Source organism: Odocoileus virginianus, chromosome 3, assembly GCF_023699985.2.
Source record: "Odocoileus virginianus isolate 20LAN1187 ecotype Illinois chromosome 3, Ovbor_1.2, whole genome shotgun sequence".
In the NCBI taxonomy this organism is placed as follows: Eukaryota; Metazoa; Chordata; class Mammalia; order Artiodactyla; family Cervidae; genus Odocoileus; species Odocoileus virginianus.
Genome location: NC_069676.1, coordinates 5511448 through 5538469, shown reverse-complemented (window position 1 = coordinate 5538469; position 27022 = coordinate 5511448). Strand labels below are relative to the sequence as shown.

The following is a 27022-nucleotide window of genomic DNA, read 5'->3' as shown; positions in this document are numbered from 1 at the left end:
ATGGGTTAATTGTGGCTTCCCTGGCAGTCCAGTGGTTAAGACTCTGTGCTTCCAATGCAGTGCGGCACAGATCTGAACCCTGGTCAGGGAACTAAGATCCTATGTGATGTCCAGCACAGCCAAAAAATAAAGAAAGAATAAATTTTTTTAAATGGGTTAAATGTCTGCTATGTGAATTTCATCTCAATTTAAAAAAAAATCAATTGATACAGTGCCTAACCAGACCCAGAACCAATGACTGTGAGTTTCAATTATTACTGTTGTAATATACATATGTATTTAATGGGCTTCCCAGGTAGCTCAGCAGTAAAGAATCCACCAGCAATGCAGGAGATGCCATTTGATCTCTGGGTTGGGAAGACCCCCTGGAGGAGGGCATGGCAACCCACTCCAGTGTTCTTCCCTGGAGAATTCCATGGACAGAGGAGCCTGGTGACCTACAGTCTATAGGGTTGCAAAGAGTCAGACATGACTGCAGCAACTGAGCAAACACGAATGCACACATTTGACATAGCAAAATGTTAACTGTGGCACCAAGATGGTAGATCTACAGGTGTTTACTAACTTACTTTTTATATTTTTGAAAAATTTCTGTAATAAAAATGGGAGGAAAAGGATGCCTTTTTTTTCTTTTTTGACTGTGCCATGCAGGTTGCAGGATCTTAGTTCCCCAGCCAGGAATTAAACCTGGGCCCTCGGCAGTGAAAGTCTGGAGTCCTAACCACTGGACCACCAAGGAATTCCCAAGGATGCCTTTTAAATGATTTAAAAATGGGGGTGAAAAGTGCCCTCATGCATTCAAGTGGAGACCACCAGAATGCTTGTGTGGGCTGAAATGATGCTTGGGTATACTGCACCCCCAGTAGCTCCCCGGTCCCTGGAGCCAGGAAGGAAGGGGATGGATGTGAGCTATAAATGTCAGCAAGGGTAAGGCTGCCACCTGACAACCCAGCACCCACACACATCGTGAAGGTTTGCATGCATGCTAAGTCTGCGTCTGTCGTGTCCGACTCTGCAACCCTGTGGACTGTGGCCTGCTAGGCTCCTCTGCCCATGGATTTCCCAGGGAAGAAAACTGGAGTTGGTTGCCATTTCCTCCTCCTAGAGATCTTCCCGATCCAGGGATCAAACCCACATCTCCATGTGTCCTGCACTGGCAGGCGGGTTCTTTGCCACTCGCACCACCTGGGAAGCCCTTGTGAAGGTTTTCCTTCCACCAAAGCACTTTCAAGGTCATCGCTCCAGAACAATGTTCTAGTTTGTTCCAGAACAAAGCTGAAGTTATCAATGAACACTCTTTCTGCTCTCATCTGTTTTGCAAATTGGGAAGGTCTGCCTCCAAGCTTCCTTCCACTGGGGAGAATCAAAAAGATTCTGTAGCACTCAGAGTTTGGAAGCTTCCACCCTGACCCAGCTCTGTACCCTGAGACCCTTTGTTTCAGAGGAAGAAGAGCTCAGAAGGGGACGATGGGGTTCAAGACCACCTCTCCTTACAGCAAAGGCAAACCCGGAATCCTTGGTGACGCCCCAAGGCCACAGGAAGACAGAGGAGCGCCGGCGTCGTCGGGCCATGAGCCCAGTCCACCAGAAGGGTCCATCCTCCCTGGACACCCCAAAGATATCGGAAACATCATAATCTTCCAATTCCCGGAACACCTACAGGCAAAGGGCAACAGGGACTGGTCAAATGAGGGTTTCTTTTCAACCCCAACTGTTCTGGCACACTCCCATCTCAATCTCCTCTCACATGGATCACTGGGAGCCAATCTTAGAGGAGACAGGAGTTGGGGCATTAACCCATTTTAAAGATGGGCAGACTGGGGCTGAAGAGGTGGGACCCGGACAATGTCCCATTGGATTTGACTCCAAGATCTTTCAACTATACCCAAGCAACAACAGGGGTGGGGTTTGCTGAGAATGAACCCAGCGGAGAGAGAGTATTTGGGTTTATATGGATTGTGTTCAGTTAATGAAAATGAAGAGACCTCCATGCAGGTGCCAGAATGCAGCATCTGAGGGCCCCAGTTCACCTGGGCGGGAGTCAGCCGAAACCCAGACCTGAGCAGGTAAACGCTCTTGTCAACGGCAGCAACACACACACAGCTGCCCCTTGCAGCCTTGAGCCGCAGGTCGACGACTTCCCCGGGTTGGGTCTCATTTGCTGAATATGTCAGTGAAACCTGGACCCAAACACAGCAGAAGGATCAGGAACTTGGCCAAACTCTCCAGACCCACCCACCCTTTCCACCCTCCGAGGAGAGTCAGGACCCTGGCTTTGCCACCCTGGTGAGGACAAGGGCGGAGGGTTGGGTGACAAGAACTAGGCTGGTACAACTGCTACATTCTGTGCAGAAGATGGGAGTGGGGAGGGGTGGGGAGACGGGTGGTGGCAGAGGACATGTTGCAGCCAGTTTTGGAAGGTACGTGGTCAGGGCACAGGAGGCTGAACCAGGTTTGGGGGACCTAAGTGGTGTCCCTTAGGTCTGGAGCCCAGCAGGGACAGAGAAAAGCTGCCGACTTTTCCTGTGTGTATGAATGCAGTCCCATCTGGGTGACTTCTGGAGGATCTCCCAATCAAGATGCAACTTAGATTTCCTTTATTCCTGAAGGTAGGACAGTCCTTACATCCTGCCTGTCACATCACCTGGAGTCTGACTGGTAACTGTCCACAGTCCGCCCCAGCCTCGACACCCTGGAGCCTCCAGCCCCGATGACATTTACCTATCCTCCTCTCCCTCCCCCAGTTTGGTTCCCAGTACTCTACCTGGTTTTCAAAGAAGGTCTCCACAGTAAACTGGAGGCTGTCAGCCACCCCTTCTCCATTCTCTCTGACGTAGAAGACCAGCAGGCGGCCAAGGGGGACCATGCTGGGGGTCACGGCCAGCTGGAGAGAGGTCATGCACACGCTGACCTCTGGTGCTGGGGCTGGAGGAGGCTCTAAGATAAGCAAGGAGAGACATGAAAATGCAGCATCTCACAGTAGGACCAGCAATGTCCCAGTTGCCCGGCTTTACCATGCGGGTTACCATGGGGTGTGGCATGAGGAGGTGCCAGCCCAGGCCAGGCCCAGAGCAAGTATTCCATGGCAACTCACGTTCCCTGTTATTTCACCCAGAAAGGATGATAAACCCAAGAGGATGTGGGTGCACAATGTCAAATGCCCTGATCAGGCCAGTGGTTCTCAGCCAGGGCAGTGCTGATCGCCGGAGGACATTTGGTCATTTTTGTTGTCACAGCTTGGGGATTTTACTGGCATCTAGTGGGCAGGAGCCAGGGATGCTATTCAATACCCTAAAATGCACAGAACAGCTCCACAGAGAATAACCTGGCCCCAAACATAGTAGGTCTGAGGGTAAGAAAGTGGCTTAGAATCAGAGAAACTCTGCTGCCTGTCTCCCTATCTATCACCTGTCTATCCACCCAACCATCCATTCACCCATCCGTGACTTTATCTATCCATCCATCTATCCATTCCTCTATTGATGCTTCTATTTATCTAGCCATGAAACTATTCATCCATGACTATCCATCCATAAATTTATCTATTGATGATTCTATTTATCTATCCATGAAACTATTCTCCCATCCATGACTATCCATTCATCTATCAATTTATCTATTGATGATTCTATACATGAATCTACTTATCTACTTACCTACTTATCCATCCAAGGGGTCAGAAAGAGCAAATTTCACTTTTACTTTCACTTTTTCATCCATCCTTGACTCTATCATCCATCTATCTATCAATTTATCTATTGATGATTCTATACATACATCTACTTATCTACTTACCCATCTATGGGATCAGAAAGAGCAGCTTTCACTTTTACTTTCACTTTTTCATCCATCCATTACTCTATCATCCATCTATCTATCAATTTATCTGTTGATGGTTCTATCTATGAATATATCATCATCTATCTCAGTGATTCTTACCCAGGAGTCACTTTCCCCCCTAGAAACATTGGCAATATCAGGAGACATTTCAGGTTGTCATACTGCGTGTAGGTGGATTGCCACTAGTAACTAACAGGTGGAGATCAGGGATGTTGCTTAGCACCCTAGAGTGCACAGCATGGCCCCCACCACAAAGAATACCCTGCAAGTGTCCATGGTCCTTAGTTTGGGGATCCCGCTTTGGGCAGAGAGGCTGTGAAGAGGAGAGGGATGGGAAGACCCAAGGGAGAAGATGGGTCTTGTGAGGAGCATGTGGCATCAAGGAAAGCAGGGAGAAGGACTCCTTAATGGGGAATCAGTCTGGGCAAAAGCAGAAGGGGGTTGACAGAAGGCAGCATGGTATAGTGTGGACTTGCTCAGGGGCCCAGCCCATGGCGGCCTCAAGAGAAGCTGCCTCCAGCAACTGCTCCCTGCCCACCCTCCTAGTCCCAGTCCAGCCTTGCCTGGGGTGTGTGCCCTTTGCCCTGAAGCAGGCTCCCCTCCTGGATGCATTCTGCTTACCATGCCTTGCTGGGATGCCCATCCCAGTCTCAATGGTTCAGAAGGAAGAACAGGAACCTCCAGCCTGGGGATGAGCTCACCTGTCTCAGAAAGGTGCATTAGGCGAATGGGTTTCTCCAGGGCTGCCCGCTTGCCTCTCTGCTGGGTGATGTGGGCAGGCTGCTGGCCTGAGAGCACAATGTTGCCCCTCGCAGCCACCTCGTAGTACAGGGTGAAATTGCAGGGACACGTGGACTTCACAGGGAAATAGGCATCTTCCCCAACCTGTGGGAGACATGCAAGCATAGGGACCCTGCCTGGCACCCACAGAACAGCACCACTGTCACAGCTCACCTGAGGGAGAAGGCCACTCTGGGGCCACAAGGAGGCCAGGAGAGCTGCGGAGGAGCACTGGCCTCAGAGCAGAACGCTCAGTATCTGTCCCTGGCTGTGACTACATCATCACAGCCACCCCAGCTGATGCTCTGAGAATGGAACTGTGGTGTGGGTGAAATGTCATAAGGGCGTGGAAGCTCTCAGGGAGGGCAGTGTAGTAAGTAGCTGAACCTAGCCTCCAAAGAGGTCTGGCCTTTGGCCACTGCTCCTGGGGCTGATCTCGAAGGCCTTGAAATGTTCTGCCTGATGAGTCTTTGTTTATCTAGGGTCCGGGACCACACCAGATACTAACAACATAATTTATGGTGGGGACCTTGGGGCACACTATGTAAGTTTGACCTATGGAAGGATTAAGACTGGGGCCAGCCAGGCAGATAGTCAACCATGTCTATATGACTGACTCCCAACAAAAACCCTGGACACTGAGGCTCAGGTGAGCACCCTTGGTGGGCAGTACACCATGCGTGTAGGCACACATCATTACTGGCAAAGTAACACTGTCCTCGACTCTGTGGGGAGAGGACAACTGTAAGTTCACATTCAGAACTCATCTGGCCCCTACCTTAGGATCCTCTTGCCTTGCCTGATTTTAATCTGTATCATTCATTGTATTAAACTGTACCTGTGAGTATGACGGCTTTCAGAGATTCTGTGAATCCCTCTAGAAACTAAAGAAAATAAAGATGATTTGAGGACCCTCAAATTCAGCAATTGGTGTCAGGTAGGGGGATGGTCTCGGGGACTATTTCCTAACTTCAGAGGTGCAAGTGCTGGCAGTGGGCTGAAACTTCTCACTGATACTGAATACTTCTTACTGAAACTATACACTGATGAGCCGGGTTCTATCATAATCCCCAAGTTTCCAGAGGGGGGAAACTGAAGCTTGGTCCATTCTCAACATTAGTGAGTTGTAGGAAGAGGATTCAAACCCCAAAGAGCAGAAGCCAGAGCCCCATGCTTAACCTCCAAGCTGCCCTCATTCTTTGTGTTACAGCCAAAGTCTCCCAGGTTCTGTGACCTCCCCAAGGGCTTAGAGTATGACCATATCCAACACTGAGGCAACAAGCGGCATGAGAAGTCTTCCTCTGGGTCTTTGCCCAGGGGTTCCTTCATATGCTGTATGATTTACAATTCATGACTTTCCCCAAACATCTGGGCCACCCTGAATGCTCAGAGGAGGGGTGGTGAGTGGTGAGTATCATTTTTGCTGTGGGTCCTTGAGTAAGTCATTTCACCTCTCTGATCCTCAGTTTCCCCATCTGTAACATAAGGTTATATCTCCTGGAGAGAAGGTCCTGAGGATCCAATGAGATGATAAATGCACTAATGAATATATTATTCTCAACACAGAACCTGTTCACTGTGAGTGGTTAATAAATGTCATTCTACCTCCCACTGGAGAAAAGAACTTACCTGTTTAAGGAGCTGGCCCAGAGGTGCTCCCACAGCCAAATTTGGGGAATTGGAACAGCAGAAAGAAAAGTGAACCTTTCAAGAATGTCAGGGTCATGAAAGAAAAGGAGAGATTGAGAAACCATCAGACTGGAGGAGACCAAGTGCAATGCAAGATACTGCATGGGATCCTGAACCTAAAAAAAGGAATCCCTGGAAAAACTAGGGAAATCAAAATAAAGTCCAGAGTTTAGCTAATAGTCATCTCCAGTGCTCATTTCTTAGTTTCAACAATTGTACCATGGTTTGTACATGAGATGATAACATTAGAAGGAAGTGTGAGTGGCCTTTTTTGCCAAAATGCAAAGGCCGATTCTAAAATTCATATAGAAACACAAAGGATCCAGCATTAACCAAAACAATCTTGAAAAAAGAACAAAGTTGTAAAACTCACACTTGCCAATTTAAAAAATCATCTTCAAGACACCATGGTCATGGCATAATGACAGACATACAGATCAATAGGATAGAACTGAGAGTCCAGAAATAATCATCTATGGCAAACTGATTCTCAACAAGGGTGCCAAGATCACTTGATGAAGAAAGAACAGTCTTTCCCACAGATGATTCTGGAACATCTCCAAACGCAAAAGAATGAAGTAGAATCCTACCCTCACATCATATAAAAAAATTAACTCAAATGGTTCAAAGACTTAAATGTAAGAGCTAAAACTATAAAACTCTTAGAAGAAAGCATAGAGGTAAACTTTCATGACCTTGGATTTGGTAATGGTGTCTTTGAGATAGGCAAAGCAACAAATAAATTGGATTTCACCAAAAGTTAAAAATCTTTGTTGCATCAAAGGACACTATCAGGAAAGTGAAAAGGCAACACACAGAATGGGAGAAAATACTTTCATGTCATATATCTGATAAGGGTGGAGTATCCAAATATATATAAATTACTCTCAGAAAAACAAAAAGCAAACAACACTTAAAAAATTTAAAACACTAGGGGAAGCTAGAGGGAGGATACAGAGGGACTGTCTGCACTCTATGAGCAACTCTTCTGTTTAAAATTACTTCAAAATTTAAAAAGAAAAAAAGGAAGTATGATGGTAACTGATTATAACATAGTGGATACTTTTTTAGAAGTATATAAGAAGTATGTAAGACAATGGAAGTGAGAAAATATTTAAGGGACTAGATCTGATAGACAGAGTGCCTGAGGAACTATGGACGGAGGTTCATGACACTGTACAGGAGACAGGGAGCAAGACCATCCCCACGAAAAAGAAATGCAAAAAAGCAAAATGACTGTCTGAGGAGGCCTTACAAATAGCTGTGAGAAGAGAAGTGAAAAGTAGAGGAGAAAAGGAAAGATATTCCCATTTGAATGCAGAGTTCCAAAGAATAGCCAGAGAGATAAGAAAGCCTTCCTCGGGGATCAATGCAAAGAAACAGAGGAAAACAATAGAATGGGAAAGACTAGAGATCTCTTCAAGAAAATCAGAGATACCAAGGGAACTTTTCATGCAAAAGATGGGCTCAATAAAGGACAGAAATGGTATGGACCTGACAGAAGTAGAAGATATTAAGAAGAGGTGGCAAGAACACACAGAACTGTACAAAAAAAGATCTTCATGACCCAGATATTCACAATGGTGTGATCACTCACCTACAGCCTGACATCCTGGAATGTGAAGTCAAGTGGGCCTTAGAAAGCATCACTACGAACAAAGCTAGTGGAGGTGATGGAATTCCAGTTGAGCTATTTCAAATCTTAAAAGATAATGCTGTGAAAGTGCTGCACTCAATATGCAAGCAAATTTGGAGAACTCAGCAGGGGCCACAGGACTGGAAAAGGTCAGTTTTCATTCCAATCCCTAAGAAAGGCAATGCCAAAGAATGCTCAAACTACTGCATAATTGCACTCATCTCACACACTAGCAAAGTAATGTTCAAAATTCTCCAAGCCAGGCTTCAGCAATACGTGAACTATGAACTTCCAGATGTTCAAGCTGGTTTTAGAAAAGGCAGAGGAACCAGAAATCAAATTGCCAACATCCGATTGGATCATTGAAAAAGCAAGAGAGTTCCAGAAAAACATCTATTTCTGCTTTATTGACTATGTCAAAGCCTTTGACTGTGTGGATCACAATAAACTGTGGAAAATTATGAAAGAGATGGGCATACCAGACCACCTGACCTGCCTCTTGAGAAACCCGTATGCAGGTCAGGAAGCAACAGTTAGAACTAGACATGGAACAACAGACTGGTTCCAAATAGGAAAAGGAGTACATCAAGGCTATAGATTGTCACCCTGCTTATTTAACTTATATGCAGAGTACATCATGAGAAACGCTGGGCTGGAAGAAGTACAAGCTGGAATCAAGATTGCTGGGAGAAATATCAATAATCTCAGATATGCAGATGACACCACCTTATGGCAAAAAGTGAAGAAGAACTAAAGAACCTCTTGATGAAAGTGAAAGAGGAGAGTGAAAAAGTTGGCTTAAAGCTCAACATTCAGAAAACTAAGATCATGGCATCCGGTCCCATCACTTCATGGGAAATAGATGGAGAAACAGTGGAAACAGTGTCAGGCTTTATTTTTGGGGGCTCCAAAATCACTGCAGATGGTGATTGCAGCCATGAAATTAAAAGACACTTACTCCTTGGAAGGGAAGTTATGACCAACCTAGATAGCATATTAAAAAGCAGAGACATTACTTTGCCAACAAAGGTCCATCTAGTTAAGGCTATGGTTTTTCCAGTAGTCACGTACAGATGTGAGAGTTGGACTATAAAGAAAGCTGAGCACCAAAGAATTGATGCTTTTGAACTGTGGTGTTGGAGAAGACTCTTGAGAGTCCCTTGGACTGCAAGGAGACCCAAACAGTCCATCCTAAAGGAGATCAGTCCTGGGTGTTCATTGGAAGGACTGATGTTGAAGCTGAAACTCCAATACTTTGGCCACCTGATGCGAAGAGCTGACTCATTGGAAAAGACCCTGATGCTGGGAAAGACTGGGGGCAGGAGGAGAAGGGGACAACAGAGGATGAGATGGTTGGATGGCATCACTGACTCAATGGACATGAGTTTGGGTAAACGCCAGGAGCTGGTGATGGACAGGGAGGCCTGGCGTGCTGCAGTTCATGGGGTCGCAAATAGTCGGATACGACTGAGCCACTGAACTGAACTGAACTGAAGACGATAGGCACTCTAAAAACAATCACAGAACTAAAATATTGGTGGAGAAAGTTCTTTACAGAGGAACGCCACCTAGTAAATGCAAAAGGGATGCAAGAATCATAATAAGTGCATAAATCAGAATCTTTATCATGAAGCCCCAAAGTGATAACTGATTACAGCAAGAATCATCAAAGATGCTAAAGGCGGGACTTCCTTGGCAGTCCAATAGTTAAGACTGTGCGCTTCCACTGCAGGAGGCATGGATTTGATCCCTGGAAGGGGAACTAAGATCCTGCATGTCATAAGGCACAGCCCACTCCAAAAAAAAGATGAAAAAAGCATTGGGCAAAAGGTTGCTGAGGGTCAGAACACTGTGGCAGGGGCCTCAGAGTGTCACCCAGATTATTTATTAGCCTCATCTGCAGAAGGAAAGAGCTGGCAGGAACTAGACTGGAACCAAGGATAAGATCAGCTTCAGCAAGGGTGGGGCTGCCCAAAACTCTGCTTTCTGATAGAACGTGACAAAAGTAGCATCTACATAGTAATATTACCTAAACAATGCTTCAACCTGAATCTCATTCAGAATGTGGGATAATCTACAAGACCACAGGCTTGAATTCTTTACAAAAGTCACAGTGATGAAAAGGTTTCAGCTCAGAAGTGGTTACAGACACAGAAGAGCAAATGCAACATATAAGTTGATCCTGAATAAAATACGAGAACACACATACACAGGTGAATACACACAAGCATGTATACACATGCACACTCACAGATGGGTGCACATGACTATTCAGACAAGCATGGGTGTGAATCCACACTATAGACAAACTCTATCTCAAGGACACCGTTGAAAATCTGACGATTGTTGGTGAATTAAATAACTTGATTGAGTTAATACAATTTTCTTAGATAGAATGACTGAAAAAGAATGTCTTTATTTTTAAGACTCAAGAATTTAAGAGGGAAGTATCAAGATACCTGTAACTTACTTTCAAATGCTGCAGCCAAAAAAAGTGGAGAGAAATGGATAAATGGGTGAGTGAATGGATGGGTAGATGGATGGGTAAGAAGAAGATGGTGGACGGATGGATGGGTGGGTGAGAAGATGAGAGGATGGGTGGATGGGTGGACAGATGGATAGATGGGTGAGCAGATGGATGGATGGATAGGAGGGTGAGTGGATGGGTGGGTAGATGGATGGAGCAAAATATCAACTCATAAATCTAGGTGGAGGGCACATGGTTATTACACTATTTTTTCTATTTCTCTCTAAATTTGTAAATATCTTCCTTATAATGACACCCAAACAAAAGTCCGCCCCAGTTTGAGATATTGGGAAAAAAAACAAGGAAAGAGCACAAACTTTTTTCTTCTTCTCATGAACTAACCCTACGGCATCAGAGTCACCCTGAAAAACTGGGCTGACAGCTCCCATTTGCAGAGCTGCTCCTCACTGCGCATCCCTCAGTGCTGGAGGAAAGAAAGAGGACCCGACGCAGCCTGGATTGGACCTAGCACAGCCACTCTTGCCTCAAGTTCACACTCAGGACCCCTCCATGACCATCTGGGACAGGGGGAGTGGGCGCCTGCTGATCCGACTCAGGCAAGACAGAGGTGTCCCTCCCAGAAGGCAGTCTGAGCAGCCCTGCCAAGTCCTTGCCTACTGGGAACATGGGTCCCGGCAGCTGGGACACAGGACTCCTTCCCGCCCACACGGGAAGGCAGCCAACGCCAGCCTCTCCACGCTGCAGCGCTGGTTGAACGGCATTAAAACCAGAACAGTGTGTTCAGCCAAGTTGGGCACGATCTCAGTGGAGTTTCTTATTCTCATAACCCCCACAGAGGACCACCCAGCCCTGACGCACAGGCGGCCCCAACTCCTCAGTTCCTCGGAGCTGCATCCCAGGGACCCCTTGAAGACTTAGGTCTCGGCAGCACCCCTAGGGTGGGAGTGTCAGAGGTTTACGGGGCTGGTAGGGTCTGGGAGCCCCATCATCAAGTGGCTTCCACAAGAGACAGTACTGGCGAGCCTGTCACCACCCACGGCAGCCGGGCTCAGCCCTCGGTGCTCTCAATTAGGAGTGTTAACAGTGTGCTTTATAAAACATGCGTGCAGGCGTGTGTGCATGCTAAGTCGTTTAAGTCTTGTCCAACTCTTTGTGACCCCATGGACTGTAGCCCACCAGGCTCCTCAGTCCATGGGATTCTCCAGGCAAGAATACTGGAGTGGGTTGCCATTTTCTTCTCTGGGGGATTGTCCCGACCCAGAGATCTAAGCCAGGTCTCCAGCACTGCAGGCAGATTCTCTACGGTCTGAGCCACCAGGGAAACCCTATCACTTCTATTATACATGGACTCGAAAAGCTAAAACAAATGGATGAACATGACAAGACAGAAACACACTCGTATAAATTTAGTGGTTACCAGTGCGGAGAGCGAAGGGAGGAGAAGCGCGCGCAGGTCCCCTGGAGGCACATGCGTGCTGCTTGCTTCCTGGGCCCCCTCCTGCCTGGGGAAGGGCGCACCTGAAAGCCTTACCTGCAGGGGATGGGAGGGCGGCTGCAGCTGCAGGTAGCACTGGCTGGGGGAGTACCAGCTGCTGAGGGAGAGGTAGCTGGGCAGGTACTGGGCTCCCACGGGCTTTCCACTGAGTGCTGTCACCTTGGTCTGAAGAAGACAGGGTACTCGGTCAAGGCTTGGAGGCTTGGTGTAGGAAGGGGGGTCCTGGGGATGCTTCAACCTGCCCTGCTCTGCAGCAAGACCCTCTCATGTTCCCGTTTCCTTCTGGAGAACCCCCTCCCCAATTCTCAGAGAATGGGTCCTGTGTGGCGAGCTTGTTCTTTCCCATCTCCATAGGAAGCAAGTGTCAAAGACTGGTCACAGGGTGTTGGGGACTGGCTCAGTCAGGGGTGGGTGGTCCACATGGCCACTGAGAGGCAGCTCCATCACGGGCGTATTAAGGACCCCCATGTCCTGGGCTTGCCGGCAGCCCCAGGGGCTTCTCGGAGGGTATAGCCTGCTTCGGAAGTGAGCATAGAGGAGATGGTCAGGAGAGGAGGCAGCCAGCTGGACTGCATCCCTGGGGCTCTGGATGCAGCTCCACCTGGAGCTCTCAGACCCCTCCCTGAACACCCCAGGGACTGGCAGTTATACTACTTTTGCTCCTTTGGGAAGTTAAACCTGCTGCCTTCACTTGCTGCTGGAAGAATGCGGTTAACACAAGAAGACGCCAGAAGCAGGGTATGGGGCAGGGGGGTCTAAGACCTCTGTGTGATACAGAATAAAGAAGCTGGCCTGACTTCATCCCAGTTAGTGGGAGATAGCCTCTAAACCCCTGGGGTTCCCCAAGAGATGGGAGTGTCTTTGTTATTCACGCCGGATCCTGATAATGTGTGCTAAAGAGCGACTCAGGGTGGGGACAGCCAAGCCAGAAAGACCGATCATGGGATTAGAGGGTAGGGGCTTTGAACCACGTGATGTGGTATCAAGTTGGCCTCAAGAGAGGGGAGATGGCTAGAGACCGAGTTCAGTCATGGGGCCAATGGTAAATCAATCAAGACTATGTAATGAGATCCCAATAAAAGCTATGGACCCTGAAGGTGAGTGAGCATCCAGATGGACACTTTGTGTGTGTGTTGTCGGGAGGGTGAGGTGTTCCAGCTTCACAGAGACAGCACAAAAAGCTATAAATTCGGGACCCTCCAGCTCTCGTCCTATGCGTGTGTGTGTGTCTCTCTTTGGTTGGTCCTAATTTGTATCATTTTGCTATATAAAAAATATATCTGCACATAGAGAAAGTTGCTAAGAGAATAGATTTTGTGTGCCCAGCCCCTCAGCTGTGTCTGACTCTTTGTGGCCCCATGGACTGTAGCCCACCAGACTCCTCTGTCCATGGGATTTTCCAGGCAAGAATACTGGAGTGGGTTGCCATTTCCTCCTCCAGGGGACCTTCCCCACCTAGGGATTGAACCTGCATCTCTTGTGTCTCCTGCATTGGCAGCCAGGTTCTTTACCACTAGCGCTATCACAGATCTTATAGGTTCTCATCACAAGTGAAAAAAAAAGTGTAACTATGTATGGCAATTGGACACAGTGTGGTGTCATTTCATAGTACATACATACATTGAATCATTATAATGCCTGCAATGACTCTGTCAATTATATATAGAGAGAGACATATATATGTCAACTAAAAGTAAAGTTTAAAATTCATCATTCTTTTTAAGAAAATAATTAAAGACCTTTTCTTAGGCAGTATTTGGTCACAGAAATAGGCTGTCTTTCCATAAATGTGACATTTTGGGGAAAGGTTGATTTTTGGTTATGCATCTATGAGAGACGAAATTATTCAGCTAATTCTAGTATTTGGAGTCATTTGGGGGTTTTGCTCCTACCTAATTCTTAAGAGACTAACGGAAATTAAGGGGTGTCTTTCAATCATTAAAAAATCTGTATTTGTTAGGTCCTGGGGTAACTGGAACCCCCAAATTTGTAGCCAGTTGGTTAAAATTGTTGGTGGACTAGAGACCTCTGGCTGTTAAAAAATCTTTAAGGATGTGTTGCCCACAGTGGACACAGTGATCACAAGTGTTCTTGGCTCCCACCTACACATTTATTCTCAGCTGCCCCTGTCTCCACCACCCCAGTGTCCGTGAGGCCACCATGCCCACCATCAGCCTTAGAGACGAGGGCTGGGGCATCCTCTCCTCCCTCCATCCTCATCCTCTCCTCCTGCTCCTCCCCCCCTGACAAGGGGACACCAGGTCCTGCCAATTCTACCTCCACAGCTCCATCACTGCCTCCCACCTGTCCACCTGTGACCTCACCCAGACACGCCTCCCCCCACTATGGAAACTGGAGTAGGGTGTGCGTGTGTGTGTGTGTGTCTGTTCAGTCACGTCCAACTCTTTGCAGCCCCAAAGACTGTAACCAGCCACACTCCTCTGTCCATAGGATTTCCCAGACAAGCAGACTGGAGTGAGTTGCCATTCCCTCCTCCAGGGGATCTTCCTGACCCAGGGACTGAACCCTTGTGTCTCCTGCATAGGCAGGCAGACTCTTTACCACTGCGCAACTTGGGAAGACCTCTGGAGTCGGGAGAGGTTATAAAAATCAGACCATTAACTCCACCTGACACTGAACTGCCCTCTGGGTGAACCCCAAGCAACATCCCTTGAGGAAAGGGGAAGCCCCACCAGCTCCCTCCTCCGCATCTTCCTGCAATGACTCAGCCAGCTGGGCACTGCAGAACCCAATTATACTACGACTGCAGTTCTCTGGGCCTCTGCATGCTGTTCCACCTTCCGGGAAGCAGCCTGGCTGAACCTTCCCCTGGTCCAGAGTCCACCTGGGAAGATCCTCTGGGGGCAGCCAGACACCCTGACCCCTTCTCAGCATCCTGCCTCACTCTGGGGTGTTTGGTTTAATCTGACCCCCTGACCGGCTCTCCCATCAGACTGTGAACTCACTCAGGACAGAGGCAGGACCTAGGACCACTGACCCAGTGCCTGAGCATGGCCTGGAGGAGGGACCAAAACCATGTCTGCTGGCTGAACGACAAGGGTCTAGGTGACTCACCCACCTCCAGCCACACATGCTGGGCTGACATAGGGATGGAGGGGATTTCAAACTCCACCAGCCCACCCTGTGACACAGACTCCATGGTGTAGATGTTGTCCTTTGGCGTCAGTTCTGCCCTGATCTGGACGGTCACTCCCTCCGCCGGACTACCATCTGGGTAGGACAGCTCCACCTGGAATGGGTCACCAAGGGGGGCAATATGGTTAGGCTTGTGACACTCCCCAAACTGATCTACAGACTCGACCCAATCCCCCGGCAGAATCCTGGCCAGCTCCCTTGCGGCAATTGACAATTTGATGCTAAAATTCACAGGAAATTGTAAGGGGCCCCAAATAGCCAAAGCAATCCTGTTAACGAATCAAGAACTCATAGATCCAATTTCAAAACTTACTACAAAGGTGCAGTAGTGAAGACACGGCACTTGACGGAACTTGTATGAGGACAGGTATGAAAACTAATGAATAGAACTGACAGCCCAGAAATAAGTCCACCCATGTATACTCAATTGATTAAAGATAAAAAAAGATCAAAATATGGTGAAGGGGAATTCCCTGGCATGTTCAGTGGTTAGGACTCCTCCCTCTCACTGCAGGGGGCATGCGTTCGATTCCTGGTCAGGGAAATAAAATTCCGCATGGCACATGGCATTGCAAAAGAAAAGGATTACAGTCAATTGATTTTTGACAAGGGTGCCAAGACCATTCAATGGGAAAACAACAATGCCTCCAACAAATGGTTCTGGGACAACTGGGTCTCCAGATGCAAAAGAAGGAAGCTAAACCCCTACCTCACACCATATGCCAAAATTAACTCGAAATGAATCAGAGACCTAAATGCAATGGTTAGATCTACAAAATACTTAGAAGATAACACAGGGGAAAGCTTTTATGACCTTGGACTTGGCAAAGAAGTCACAAGGCACAAATCACCAGCCATTTACCTGGTGCCACAGCCAGGAAGGAATAGGGCAAGCAATGTGGTGGAAACAGTTCCATGTGACTCTTAGACCTCACTCATTCAGGCAGGTAGAAAAGGCAGTCAGAGTGAGAGGTTCAAAAGACATGGATGTTGTGACGAAATATGATCAGTGGTTCCTGAAAGATCCTGGAGCACCTCTCAACTGTTTAGGTATCTGGTGATGGGGTGACCAGTTCTAATGTTGTTTTTCTTCTTTTTTAATGTGGACCATTTTTAGTCTTTATGGAATTTGTTACAGTATTATTTCTGTTTCCTGTTTTGGTTTTGGCCACAAGGCATGTGAAATCTTAGCTCCCCAACCAGGGATTGAATCCTCACCCCCTGCATTTGAAGGCAAAGTTTTAACCACTGGGCTGCCAGGGTATTCCCAGCTCCATTCTTTAATGTAGATATGAAATGAGTGCTAAGTCGCTTCAGTTGTGTCCGACTCTTTACGACCCCATGGACTGTAGCCTGCCAGGCTCCTCTGTCCATGGGGATTCTCCAGGTGAGAATACTGGAGTGGGTTGCCATGCCCTCCTCCAGGGGGATCTTCCTGACCCAGGGATTGAATCCATGTGTCTTAGGTCTCCTGCATTGGCAGGTAGGTTCTTTACCACTAGTGCCACCTGGGAAGCCCCTAATGCAGAGAGTGGATAATTTCTTGGGTGTAGGGGAAATGCTCCCCTTTCACTGAATGGACAGCCCCAAGTCCATTCATACATATTCTGTATGGTGACAGCTGGGACCCTCAAATCCAGGGGCACACAAGCCATGTCTCTGTAAGTGGGACAGAGATCTGGGGGTGGGGGCTGAGATCTCATCATGGAGGAGAGAAGGGAGGTCCCAGAGCCAAGCAGGAGGAGCAGGAACAGCATGAAGACAGATCTCTAGGATCCTGTGGGTGACCCACAGGATGGAAAATGGAAGAGGGGTGTGGGGGCTAGGCAGAGGCAAGGGTCACCCTGGGGTGACACAAGGCTCCACTGGTCTTGCCCTTCCTTCCCCCCCAAATTCCAACTGAAACCAGACGCCCCAGTTCAGCAATTAGGATAAGCATCTCGAATCTCTAGTCATCTCAAATTTTACTATGTAGAAAAACGGTGTAGCGGGTGGGAAGGAGGCAGGGGCTTGTTCTAAATGACACTCCCCACAAGGGAGCTGAATCAGACTGTCTCAGAGACAGGGATCTGCCTTTTATGGACCTAGTAGTTAAGTCATCCAGACATAAAGTCAACCCAGTTAAGGAAGGCAATACCATCACGGAACGGATTTAATAAGCGGATACATAGCATCTGGTTTAGCGCTCAAGGTTCCGAATTGTCTAACTATGCTCAGCAAAGCAGCCCCTTAATCCCAAGAGGGCAAAAGTTGTTGGTTTTCAACCACACCACGGTGGCAGGGTGCATGGAATGCACTGCAGGGGTTACACAGTGGTCCTCAGGCAGGAGTTGGGGTGGGAGGCAGCACAGAGCCTGTGACCTTGACAGGTCCTGCTGGGCACCATGCCTGGGGCTTACCTTCCCCACGTAGGACAGCCCTGGCTTAAACTGTTTCCTTGTGTCCTTGGAGTACCGGATGTCCACCAGCTGCCTCTGGACCGGAGTGGAGTCATCAAAGGCCACCTGATGGCTCCCATCCGCAGCGGTCACCATGGCCCAGATGCTGATGGTGCCCCGGAAGTGCTCAGGGACGCCGGCCGGAATCATGTCCTTCACACAGATGTTGAAGTCCTGGGAGCCACGGATCTGGAGGGAGGAGACACACAGGTCGTGCTCAGCCAGAGCTGAGTGGCTTTGAGAGATGACTCACAAACACACAGCTCAAGTAGGTGCCCCTCTGGCCGCCTGGAGGACCAGGGGGACACTCGATGATCCATCCATTCTATGCTGTGCATCACTGCATGGAGGGTGAGTCTCCAGCTGGATATGCATTGTTTTTTAGGAGGACAGAGGTCGGCTCTTCAGGCAGAAGCTAAAACAACCCCTCGGGCCAGACTGCAAGGTGGGGACTTGAACCTGGTCAGCCATACGCTGGAGGACTGGCTCCCCTCTCGTGCTAGGGTACAGAACCCCCTCAATCAACTCTTCTCTCAGGACTGCTCCCAGGGGCAAATAATCCACGTCCATAAAGAGCTGTGGAGCGAATTACTCAGTAAAGAGAATACTAAGACAAGAGCTACTGGGGCAGCTTCTAGGGAGAATGGCTAGGATAACAAGGGCATGAGCACCAGGCACAGAGGAGGTGAGAGGCCAGAGTGTCCACTCCACAGAAGCGGAGCCAGAGAGGGACAGAGAGACAGAGGGACAGAGAGAGAGGACACATCCCGGGGGCAAAGAGACAAGGAAGTTGGTTTGGGTGGAGGTAGAGAGGAGATGGAGATGACATGACTCAGAGCCCCACAATCTCCAGGACTGCTTGTATATGTTGCGTAGCGGCATGCACACAGTGGAATTTTAAGTTGAAGAAAAATAAAAACCAAATTATGAAATTTTACATGCAAGGGAATGTGAAATCATGTAGCCACTTTGGAAAAAAATAAATCTGGGAGTTCCCCTAAACTAAACGTAGTCACCACTCAGAGACTGAACATACAGATGGAGACTAATTGGAAAAGACCCTGATCCTGCGAAAGACTGAGGGCAGGAGGAGAAGGGAGCAACAGAGGATGAGATGGTTGGAGAGCATCACCAACTCAATGGACATGAGTTTGAGCAAACTCTGGGAGACGGTAAAGGACAGAGAAAACCTGGAGTGCTACAGTCTATGGGGTTGCAAAGAGTTGGACATGACTTAGTGACTGAACAAGTATAGAAAAAAAGGCCTTGACTCAAGGTCTGCAGGCACCAGTGTAGGAAGCCAACCCATTACAGTCGGTTCTCCATAGCCACAAGTTCCACACCCATGGATTCAACCAACTTCGAAGAGCTTCTGTCTGAGGCTGGTTGAATCCTGGGATGCAGAATCCACAGACATAGGAGAGCCTGCTGTATCTATAAGTCAGACTTGTAAGAAGTCAGACATCTATCTCTATAGCAACCCAACAATAACCCCTATGACAATCAGCCCCAAATGGCCAGGACCTAATAACTGACTATTTCCCTGATTTTTGCCCCCACTTCCATCTTAGAAACAATTGTTGTTGTTCAGTCACTAAGGCGTGTCTGACTCTTCGCGACCCCATGGAGTGCAGCACACCAGGCTTCCCTGTCCTTCACCATCTCCCAAAGTTTGCTCAAACTCATGTCCATTGAGTCGGTGAGCCATCCAACCATCTCGCCTTCTGTCATCTCCTTCTCCTCCTGCCTTCAATCTTTCCCAGCATCAGGGTCTTTTCTAATGAGTCGGCTCTTCACATTAAGTGGCCAAAGTATTGGAGCTTCAGCTTCAACATCAGCCTTTCCAATGAATCTTCAGGGTTGATTTCCTTTAAGATTGACTGGTTTGATCTCCCTGCAGTCCAAGCAACAATTGGAAAAAGTCAAATATGCACCCCTCACCAATTATATTATATGCCTGCTTCTAGTTATCCACCCATAACTTCCACATGCCAATAGCCTCCCACCATGGCACACCAGAAGCCTTTTCCCTTTTTCACTATAAAGCTTTCTCACTTCTCCACCTGCCTTTTGAGTCTCCGCCAAACACAAGTGATGGTGGCTAACTCCCTTGCTGCAAGCTATGAATAAATAGCCTTTGTTTGTTCTTATTCAGGTGATCATATTTAATTCAAACCATAGAACTCAGGAATTCCACATCCAAGAGATATATCACACAAAAATATACATGAATGTTCCCAGCATTATCCATTAAAAGTCAAGAAAAAGCAATAACTCGTGGGACTTCCCTGGTGGTCCAGTGGTTAAGACTCTGTGCGTCCACTCCAGGGGCGTGAATAGTGCCTTCTATATGGATATCTGAATTGCATGGTGTGTGAATTATGTCTAAATAAAACTTTTCCTATACCTTTACTTCCAAGAACTTCCTAAGGAGAAAGACATCAAAATAGCAATAGTGGCTATGTCTGCCTATCAGAGGACAAGTCAACTTTATTCTTTTTTATATGTTCTAGCCTCTATGTTCAGCCTGTAAGAATTTTATCATCAGGAAAATTCCCACCATGCAAACTGTTCTGGAAAGTAAAATAAAATGGGTGATCACAGAGCCGAAGCCAAGAGCAGGCGCTGTGGGAAGGGACCCACTTGGTGACAGCTCGAGGTTCCTGCTCCTCACCTTGGTGGTCCTAAGGATGGGGCGCCCCACCTCCTGGCTGTAGTACCCCACACCATTCACAGTCATGTTGACGGTTAAAGTCCCCGAGACAGGTTTCCCAAAGGTATACCTGGAACAAAAGGACAAAGAGTAGTAAGTTTCACAAGCAGGTGCCCAAAGGATAGTGGGGAGGGGTCAGTCTCAGAAAGGCCCTGAGATCCTCTACACCAAGCCTCATGTTGGACAGAAAAAGAGACCGAGGGTCAGAGAGGAGCTCCGGACCCAAAGAAGCAGGGCATGTGAGACAACTGTTGAGGTGGGGCCCACGTTGGAGTAAGGCAGAACAGAGGATTGAGCAACCGTGGGCAACAGGAAGGCCTGGCTAGGCTTAAGTGCCCAAGGAGTTCAACTTTGAGCCAGGGATCTGATTTCTTTGAGCTTTGGTTTCCTCACTGGGAGAATGAGAATAAACCATCTTCTCAGGAATGCAGGTGAAAGACGTAAATGTATGTATGTCATGCCTGATGCAGTGGAGACAATTGCTTACTGGGACACAGGAGCAAGATGGGAGCAAAGCTGAAAAAAAAAAAAAACGCCCAGAATTTTTATAGCATTTTCTGGACTATAAAATGGGAGTGTATCCAGCGCGCCCTTGGATTTTTTCGGGGAAGAAGCGCAAGGGAGACGTTTCAGCCACAACCTCCGGCAGGTGGCAGAGCTGGGGCGGGAACACGGGCCTCTTAGAGCCCTCCCAGGTGACAGAAAGGAATAGCGCCTCTTGATATCCTCTGGTTGACCCTCACGTCGAGCTCTGTCAACAGCCTGGTCATTCGGGTCTCAAAGAGTCGGACACGACTGAGCGACTGAAGAACAAGCGCTCAAAAAATATCCTTCTGGGGTCAGCGCACTCGCCACGGATACTGTCTGCGGGGCAAAGCGGCGTTGCTGAAGGGGTGTGCCCTGGAGAGGGGCGTGTCCTAGGGGAGGGGCGTGTCCTGGGGCGGGGCTGCCTTACGGAGGGGACTCTTCTAGGGGAGGGGCAAGTACCGGGGGAAGAGCAAGTCTAAGGAGGAAAGGATGTGCCCGGGAGGAGGGGTGAGTCCTAGGCGAGAAGCGTGCCCGGGGGGCGGGGCCGGCCCTGAGCGGGGAGGGGCGGGGCCGGGGGCGGGGCCGGGCCGGGGCCGGGCCGGGGCGGGGCCGGGGCAGGGCGGGGCCGGGCCGGGCCTGGCGGGCCCACGGTAGGAAGGCCTCGCAGACCCTGGCCGCCTCTGGCTCACCTGGCTTGCACCGTGCCGGTTTCACACGTGTCCAGGTCCCGGATATAAGCGGGTGGGTCAATAAGGAGCTCAAACTTCGGCAGCACTGAAGGGAGAGAGCAGAGAGGAAGGAGGCAGGGTGGCTTCCACCACCCGGGTGGCTCCAGAAGGGTGCTGGAGGTGTGGGAGGGAAGACGGCAAACAACCCCAGGGCCTCACTGCTGACACCAAGGGAATCCACACTACGTCGTGTTGAGCACCGGCAGCTCTCTGAGGATTCTGTGGGCCACATCTATTTTCCATCTTTGAGGGACCAACAGGCTGTTTTTCTTAGAGGACCATGTCTCATCAATTTTAGGCCATCTGCATTGAGTGTAGCCAATTCCAGCCCATCCCAGGGCTGCAGAAGTAGCCAGGCTTCTGGACCAGTTATGGGCATCCTAAGGGTGCTGTGGCTGGAGACAGTCCCTCTTTGCTGCCCTGGGCACACCCACCCATCTCATAACCTTGCACAGCCCACAGAGACACAGACACCAGGGAGCAGAACAGAGGAAACATGAAGACTCTGGTCCTAAGAGCTTCTTACATGAGCCTGTAAATCCCTTTTCTTTTGCTCACTGAGTCTGTACCAGGCTTCTGTTGCTTGCAACTTACAACCCTCTCCTCTATGGCTTTTCCTTTCAAGACCTTCTTCATGAAAGGAAGAGAAACCCCTGACCCCATAAGGGAGAATTTTAGCACAGAAGCAGAGTATGTGACTCTGATCCAGGTCCACTCCCCAGCTCTTGTTCCTTGAGCATCTTCCTTAATCACTCTCTCAGCCTCAGTCACTCCATCTGTAAAATGGAGATACCTCATAGGTTCAGGATGAGGATGAAAGAAGAAAAGGAAATGACAGGCTTAAAAAGGAAGGCCATTCTGACACATGCTGCAACATGGATGGACCTTGAGGCATTATGCTCCATGAAATAAGTCACTCACAAAAGGACAAATATTATCATTCTACTTATATGAGGTCATGTATTTTACCATGATTTATTTTGAAAGGTCATGACAGGGACTTCTCTGATGGTCCAGTGGTTAAGACTGTGCTTCAGAGGCTGGAGGTGAGGTTTCAATCCCTGGTTGGTGAACAAAGATCCCACATGCCATGTGGCGTGGCCAAAAAAAGTTATAAGGAGGACATGAGAGGGGCTTCCCTGGTGGCTCAGTGGTAAAGAATCTGCCTGCCAGTGCTGGGGACACGGGTTCGATCTCTGATCCATGAAGATCCCACATGCCGCGGAGCAGCTAAGCTCACGTGCTCCAACTACTGAGCCTGTGCTCTAGAGCCTGGGAGCCACAACTACTGAGCTCACATCCTGCAACTCCTGAAGCCCACGTGCCCTAGAGCCCATGTTTGGCAGCAAGCAAAGCCACCACAATGAGAAGCCCACGCACTGCAGCTAGAGAGTAGCCCCTGCTCATCTCAACCCGAGAAAAGCTGGCATGCAGCAACGAAGACCCAGCACAGCCACAAATAAATAACAGATAAAAAAGACACAACAAAGACCCACCCTTCCACTTCGTGCCTGGCCCTCCTGAGCCCCCAGTAAATGAGGCTCCTGCCGTCTTCTTCCTTATTATCTGTGTCGCCACGGGGACTGTGGTTCCCCCAGGTCTGAAATCTTAAGATCCTAAGATTCTCCAACTTACCATACTTCTGAACTTCAAAGGACCTGTTGTACACGTGGCCTTGCATTTCGACAAAAACGAACCATTCTCCGAGTACCGGCTGGTCAGACAAGGGGAAGGTCATGTTGGTGATGCCTGTGTGAAGAGAGACTCCCCCTCATCCTGGGGCAATTGCGTGGGCAGAGAGCCCAGCATCCGGTGGTGAGGTGCCCTGGGGACCTGGCCTCTCCCCCTCCCCGCACGGCCCCTCAGGGAAGCTCAAGGCCACCCTGAGGCTGGCAAGGGTTTGGCAGAGCCAGCACCTCCTCCATAGACTAAGTTGGGGAAACAGGGAGAGGCCGCACTTAGGGTTCCTGGGGGAGCTTGAGGCCAAAGCCAAATGCAGGCTGTGAGCCAAGTGAGCCAGGAAACAGGCCTCCCAGCTCCTCCACTCTGCTCCCCACCCGAATCATTCCCTCGGGGACAGAGAATCACACAAGCCCTGCCCCTACTCGGCAGTCTTCCCCAGGCATCTCAGAATCAAGAAGAGGGACATGGAGAGGGGTCAAGGCCAGGCCAGGGGACCTGGAGGCATGCATGATGCTGCACCAACCACCAGGACCCACCATGTCAGCTGGAGGCCTGTACTCTGCGTTTGACTCAGAGGACTCAGGGGTCTGCCATGTTTATGCATCTCCCAGGTCGAGGGGCACAGCTGTCCACAGTCTCCCCAGATCCCTGCTACAGCTCTCCTGTCATGGGACTCCACTTTCTTTTTTTTTTTTTCCACTGGAAAATAATTTTATTGAGATTCTACCAGCTGTACAATCTGTTCTATTAGGCCCCTTCTTCCTTGGCAATTCGGTCCTTCTTAAGTGGTCCCATAAAGGCTTTCTTCTCCTCCACAGTCTGGAAGCGACTGTGACCAAATTTGGAGGTGGTGTCAATAAATTTGAGGTCGATCTTCTCCAGGGCCCGGTGTTTGGTCTGCATCAGCAAGGACTTGCGCAGAGTGAGCACTCGCTTCTTGGTTCCCACCACACAGCCTTTGAGCATGACAAAGTCATTGGTCACCTCACCGTAGTGGACAAAGCCGCCCAGAGGGTTGATGCTCTTGTCAGACAGATCGTAATCAGTAGAGGCATTGTTCTTGATCAGTTTGCCGTCCTTGATGAGGTAGCCCTGACCGATCTTGTAGATCTTCTTGTTGATCTCGGTGCGGTGATGGTAGCCTTTCTGCCCAGCCCGAGCCACAGAGAAGGCCACCCGGGCGGGATGCCACGCCCCAATACAGGCAACCTTGCGCAGCCCTCGGTGGGTCTTACGGGGCAGCTTCTTGGTGTGCCAACAGCTGGTGACCCCTTTGTAGCCTTTGCCCTTGGTCACCCCAATGACATCAATCATCTCATCCTGGCCAAATACTTGGTTCACAGGGACCTGCTGCTCAAGCCTCTCGCGGGCCCAGTCCAGTTTTTCAGCCACAGTGCCTCCGTTCACCTGGATCTCCATGAGGTGGGCCTTCTTCTGGCGCAGAGGAAGCAGGCGCATCTGGGTGTGGGCAATGACACGGATGACCTGACAGTACTTCTTCATGCTGCTGAAGTCCCTCTCCAGTTGCTTCTTGCCATCTACGTCCTGCCACTTCTTGCAGTATTTGGTGAAGGCCTTCTTCTTAGATTTATGCCAGTTCTTGTAGAAGCGCCTTTTGCACTCGTCACTGATATGCTCAGCAAAGATGGTCTTAAAGGTCCGGAGGCCTCGGGGTGTTTCCACGTAGCCCACGATGCCCACAATTACCATGGGTAGAGTCTCCACGATGGTCACAGCCTCCACAACTTCCTTCTTGTTCACCTTGGACCCTGGCCTATCGACCTCTCTCACCATGTGGGTCATGCCCGACTTGTAGCCGAGGAAGGCGGTGAGGTGCACGGGCTTGGAAGAGTCATCCCTGGGGAAGCGCTTCACCTTCCCGCGGTGCCGGCTGCTGCGCTTCCGAGGCAGGAAGCCCAGGGACCCGTGCCTGGGAGCGGAGAACTTCCTGTGAGACATCCTGCCGTCGGAAGCTGCCGGTAGAGCGGGACTCCACTTTCGTTAGGGCCAAAGCACAAAAGGAGATGTCAGTTACACGGCCCTCATGGTCCCATGCGTGCGTGCCTGCTTGGCACTCAATCGTGTCTGACTCTTTTGTGACCCCATGGACTGAAGCCCACCGGGCTCCTCTGACCATAGGATTTCCCCGGCAAGAATACTGGGGTGGGTTGCCATTTCCTTCTCCAGGGCTCACTGTCATAGAGAAGGAAGAAAAATGCCAGTTCCTCAGCCAAAGCAAAGCCTTCTGACTCCTAGCTGCAAAAGCAATGTCTTGTGTTGGGTGGAGGGTGAAGATGAGAGCTCTGTAGTGGGAAGAAGGTGGGGTGCCAACAAACAAGGCCCTGATATTCCAGAAAGGTCTCAATTTATGGGAGGAGCCTCAGTTGGGATCCCGGAGACAGAAAGGTGGGCAGAGGGTCCCGTGCTCCAGGAAAGGAGTGGCAGGTATCCAGGCAGAGCACATCCTATTTTCCTGGAAGCTTTATCACATCTGCCTCCCAAAGGTGCAGCCCCCAAACCACGGGAGGAATGAGAAGAGAGACTTACCACAACACAAGGGCTCCAAGTGTCTCCATTCCATCATCCGCGAGCCTCGGGGGTCCTGCAAGATGACACACACAATAAGTTCAGGACAGCCCACGTGTGCCCGGCATGCACGAGGACCTTCCAAGCCCCCTCTCTAGGACAGGACAGGCATCAAGGCAGGCCCCAAGATTAGCTATTTATGATGAGCAAACGGAAGCTCGGGGCATAGAAGGGACATGTCTGAAGACAAGAGGGCAGAAGAGGTCATCCTGACTCCCCATTTAGGGAGGTGCTTGAAAATCAACAAAGACATGGGCAGACACACACTCAGTTTACCCCAGGGGTGAGTCAGGGACAGGGCTGGACCCGGTCTCAAGCCTGTGGGGCACCGGGGCAGGCAGGGATCAACCCGGAGGCGGGGTAGTACACACAGACAGACCAGGTCTTGCAGACAGCAGACTGTCCCCAAGCCAGAGCTGCAGAGGGGCAGGACACTCACCAGGACGTAAGCTTCCAGCTGCAAATGAGACAGACAGAGGCCGTAAGCAAACCCTCCTGAAAGACCTCAGCCCTCCGTGCATGCCGAGTGTTCATCCCTTGGGACAGGCTCAGGTGCCGTAATGGCTTGAATGGTGCCCCCCCTCCTCCCCAAATTCATATGTGATGTCCTCAGCCTCAATTCTCAGAACGTGTCTATATTTGGAGATGGGTCTTTATGGTGGTGATTTCAAGGTCCCTAGCATAGGTCCTGGGCTCTCCTGGTGGCTCAGTGGTGAAGAATCCGCATGCCAATGCAGGAGACGTGGGTTCAATCCCTGGATGGGGGAAGGAAATAGCAACCCACTCCAGGATTCTTGCCTGGAAAATCCCACGGACAGAGGAGCCTGTCGGGCTACAGTCCATGGGGTCACAAAGGGTAGGACACAACTGAGTGACTAAACTACAAAGCATAGGTCTGATAGGACCTGTGTCATAAGAAAGGAGACTCTGGACACAGATGGGAATGAAGGGAAGACAAAATAAAGAGGAAGAGAGAAGACGTCCAGAGACAAGCCTAGGAGGGAGGCCTGCAACAGGTTCTTCCCTCATGGTCCTTGTTCTTGTTGCACAGTCATGTCTCACTCTCTGCAGCCCCATGGACTGCAGCAACCAGGCTTCCCTGTCCTTCACCATCTCCCAGAGTTTGCTCCAATTCATGTCCGTTGGGTCAGTGATGCCATCCAACCATCTCATCCTCTGCTGCCCTCTTCTGCCTTCAATCTTTCCCAGCATCAGGGTCTTTTCCAATGAGCTGGCTCTTTGTATCAGGAGACCAAAGTATC

The 27022-nt window shown here is 49.5% G+C and overlaps 2 protein-coding genes across 2 annotated transcripts in view; both read right to left on the bottom strand.

Annotated features, from left to right (window-relative positions):
- CPAMD8 (C3 and PZP like alpha-2-macroglobulin domain containing 8) overlaps positions 1-27022 on the bottom strand; it is a 100280-nt gene that overhangs the window by 59507 nt on the left and 13751 nt on the right. The window contains exons 6-17 of the mRNA XM_070462298.1: positions 26200-26217; positions 25722-25776; positions 23127-23240; positions 21453-21537; positions 20197-20305; positions 17484-17711; positions 15008-15178; positions 11965-12093; positions 4542-4725; positions 2765-2937; positions 2031-2180; positions 1495-1656 (exon numbers count right to left, since the gene is read on the bottom strand). Of these exons, the coding sequence (XP_070318399.1) occupies positions 1495-1656; positions 2031-2180; positions 2765-2937; positions 4542-4725; positions 11965-12093; positions 15008-15178; positions 17484-17711; positions 20197-20305; positions 21453-21537; positions 23127-23240; positions 25722-25776; positions 26200-26217 (1578 nt within the window). The remainder of the gene's footprint in view (positions 1-1494; positions 1657-2030; positions 2181-2764; positions 2938-4541; positions 4726-11964; positions 12094-15007; positions 15179-17483; positions 17712-20196; positions 20306-21452; positions 21538-23126; positions 23241-25721; positions 25777-26199; positions 26218-27022) is intronic.
- On the bottom strand, positions 23854-25169 carry LOC110129213 (large ribosomal subunit protein uL3-like). The gene has a single exon (XM_070462294.1). The coding sequence runs from the start codon at positions 25131-25133 to the stop codon at positions 23922-23924; it is 1212 nt and encodes a 403-aa protein (XP_070318395.1). The 5' UTR covers positions 25134-25169; the 3' UTR covers positions 23854-23921.

What these genes read in the sequence shown, in the direction of transcription:
- LOC110129213 (XM_070462294.1), bottom strand. Translation starts at nt 25,133, where the DNA reads ATGTCTCACAGGAAGTTCTCCGCTCCCAGGCACGGGTCCCTGGGCTTC.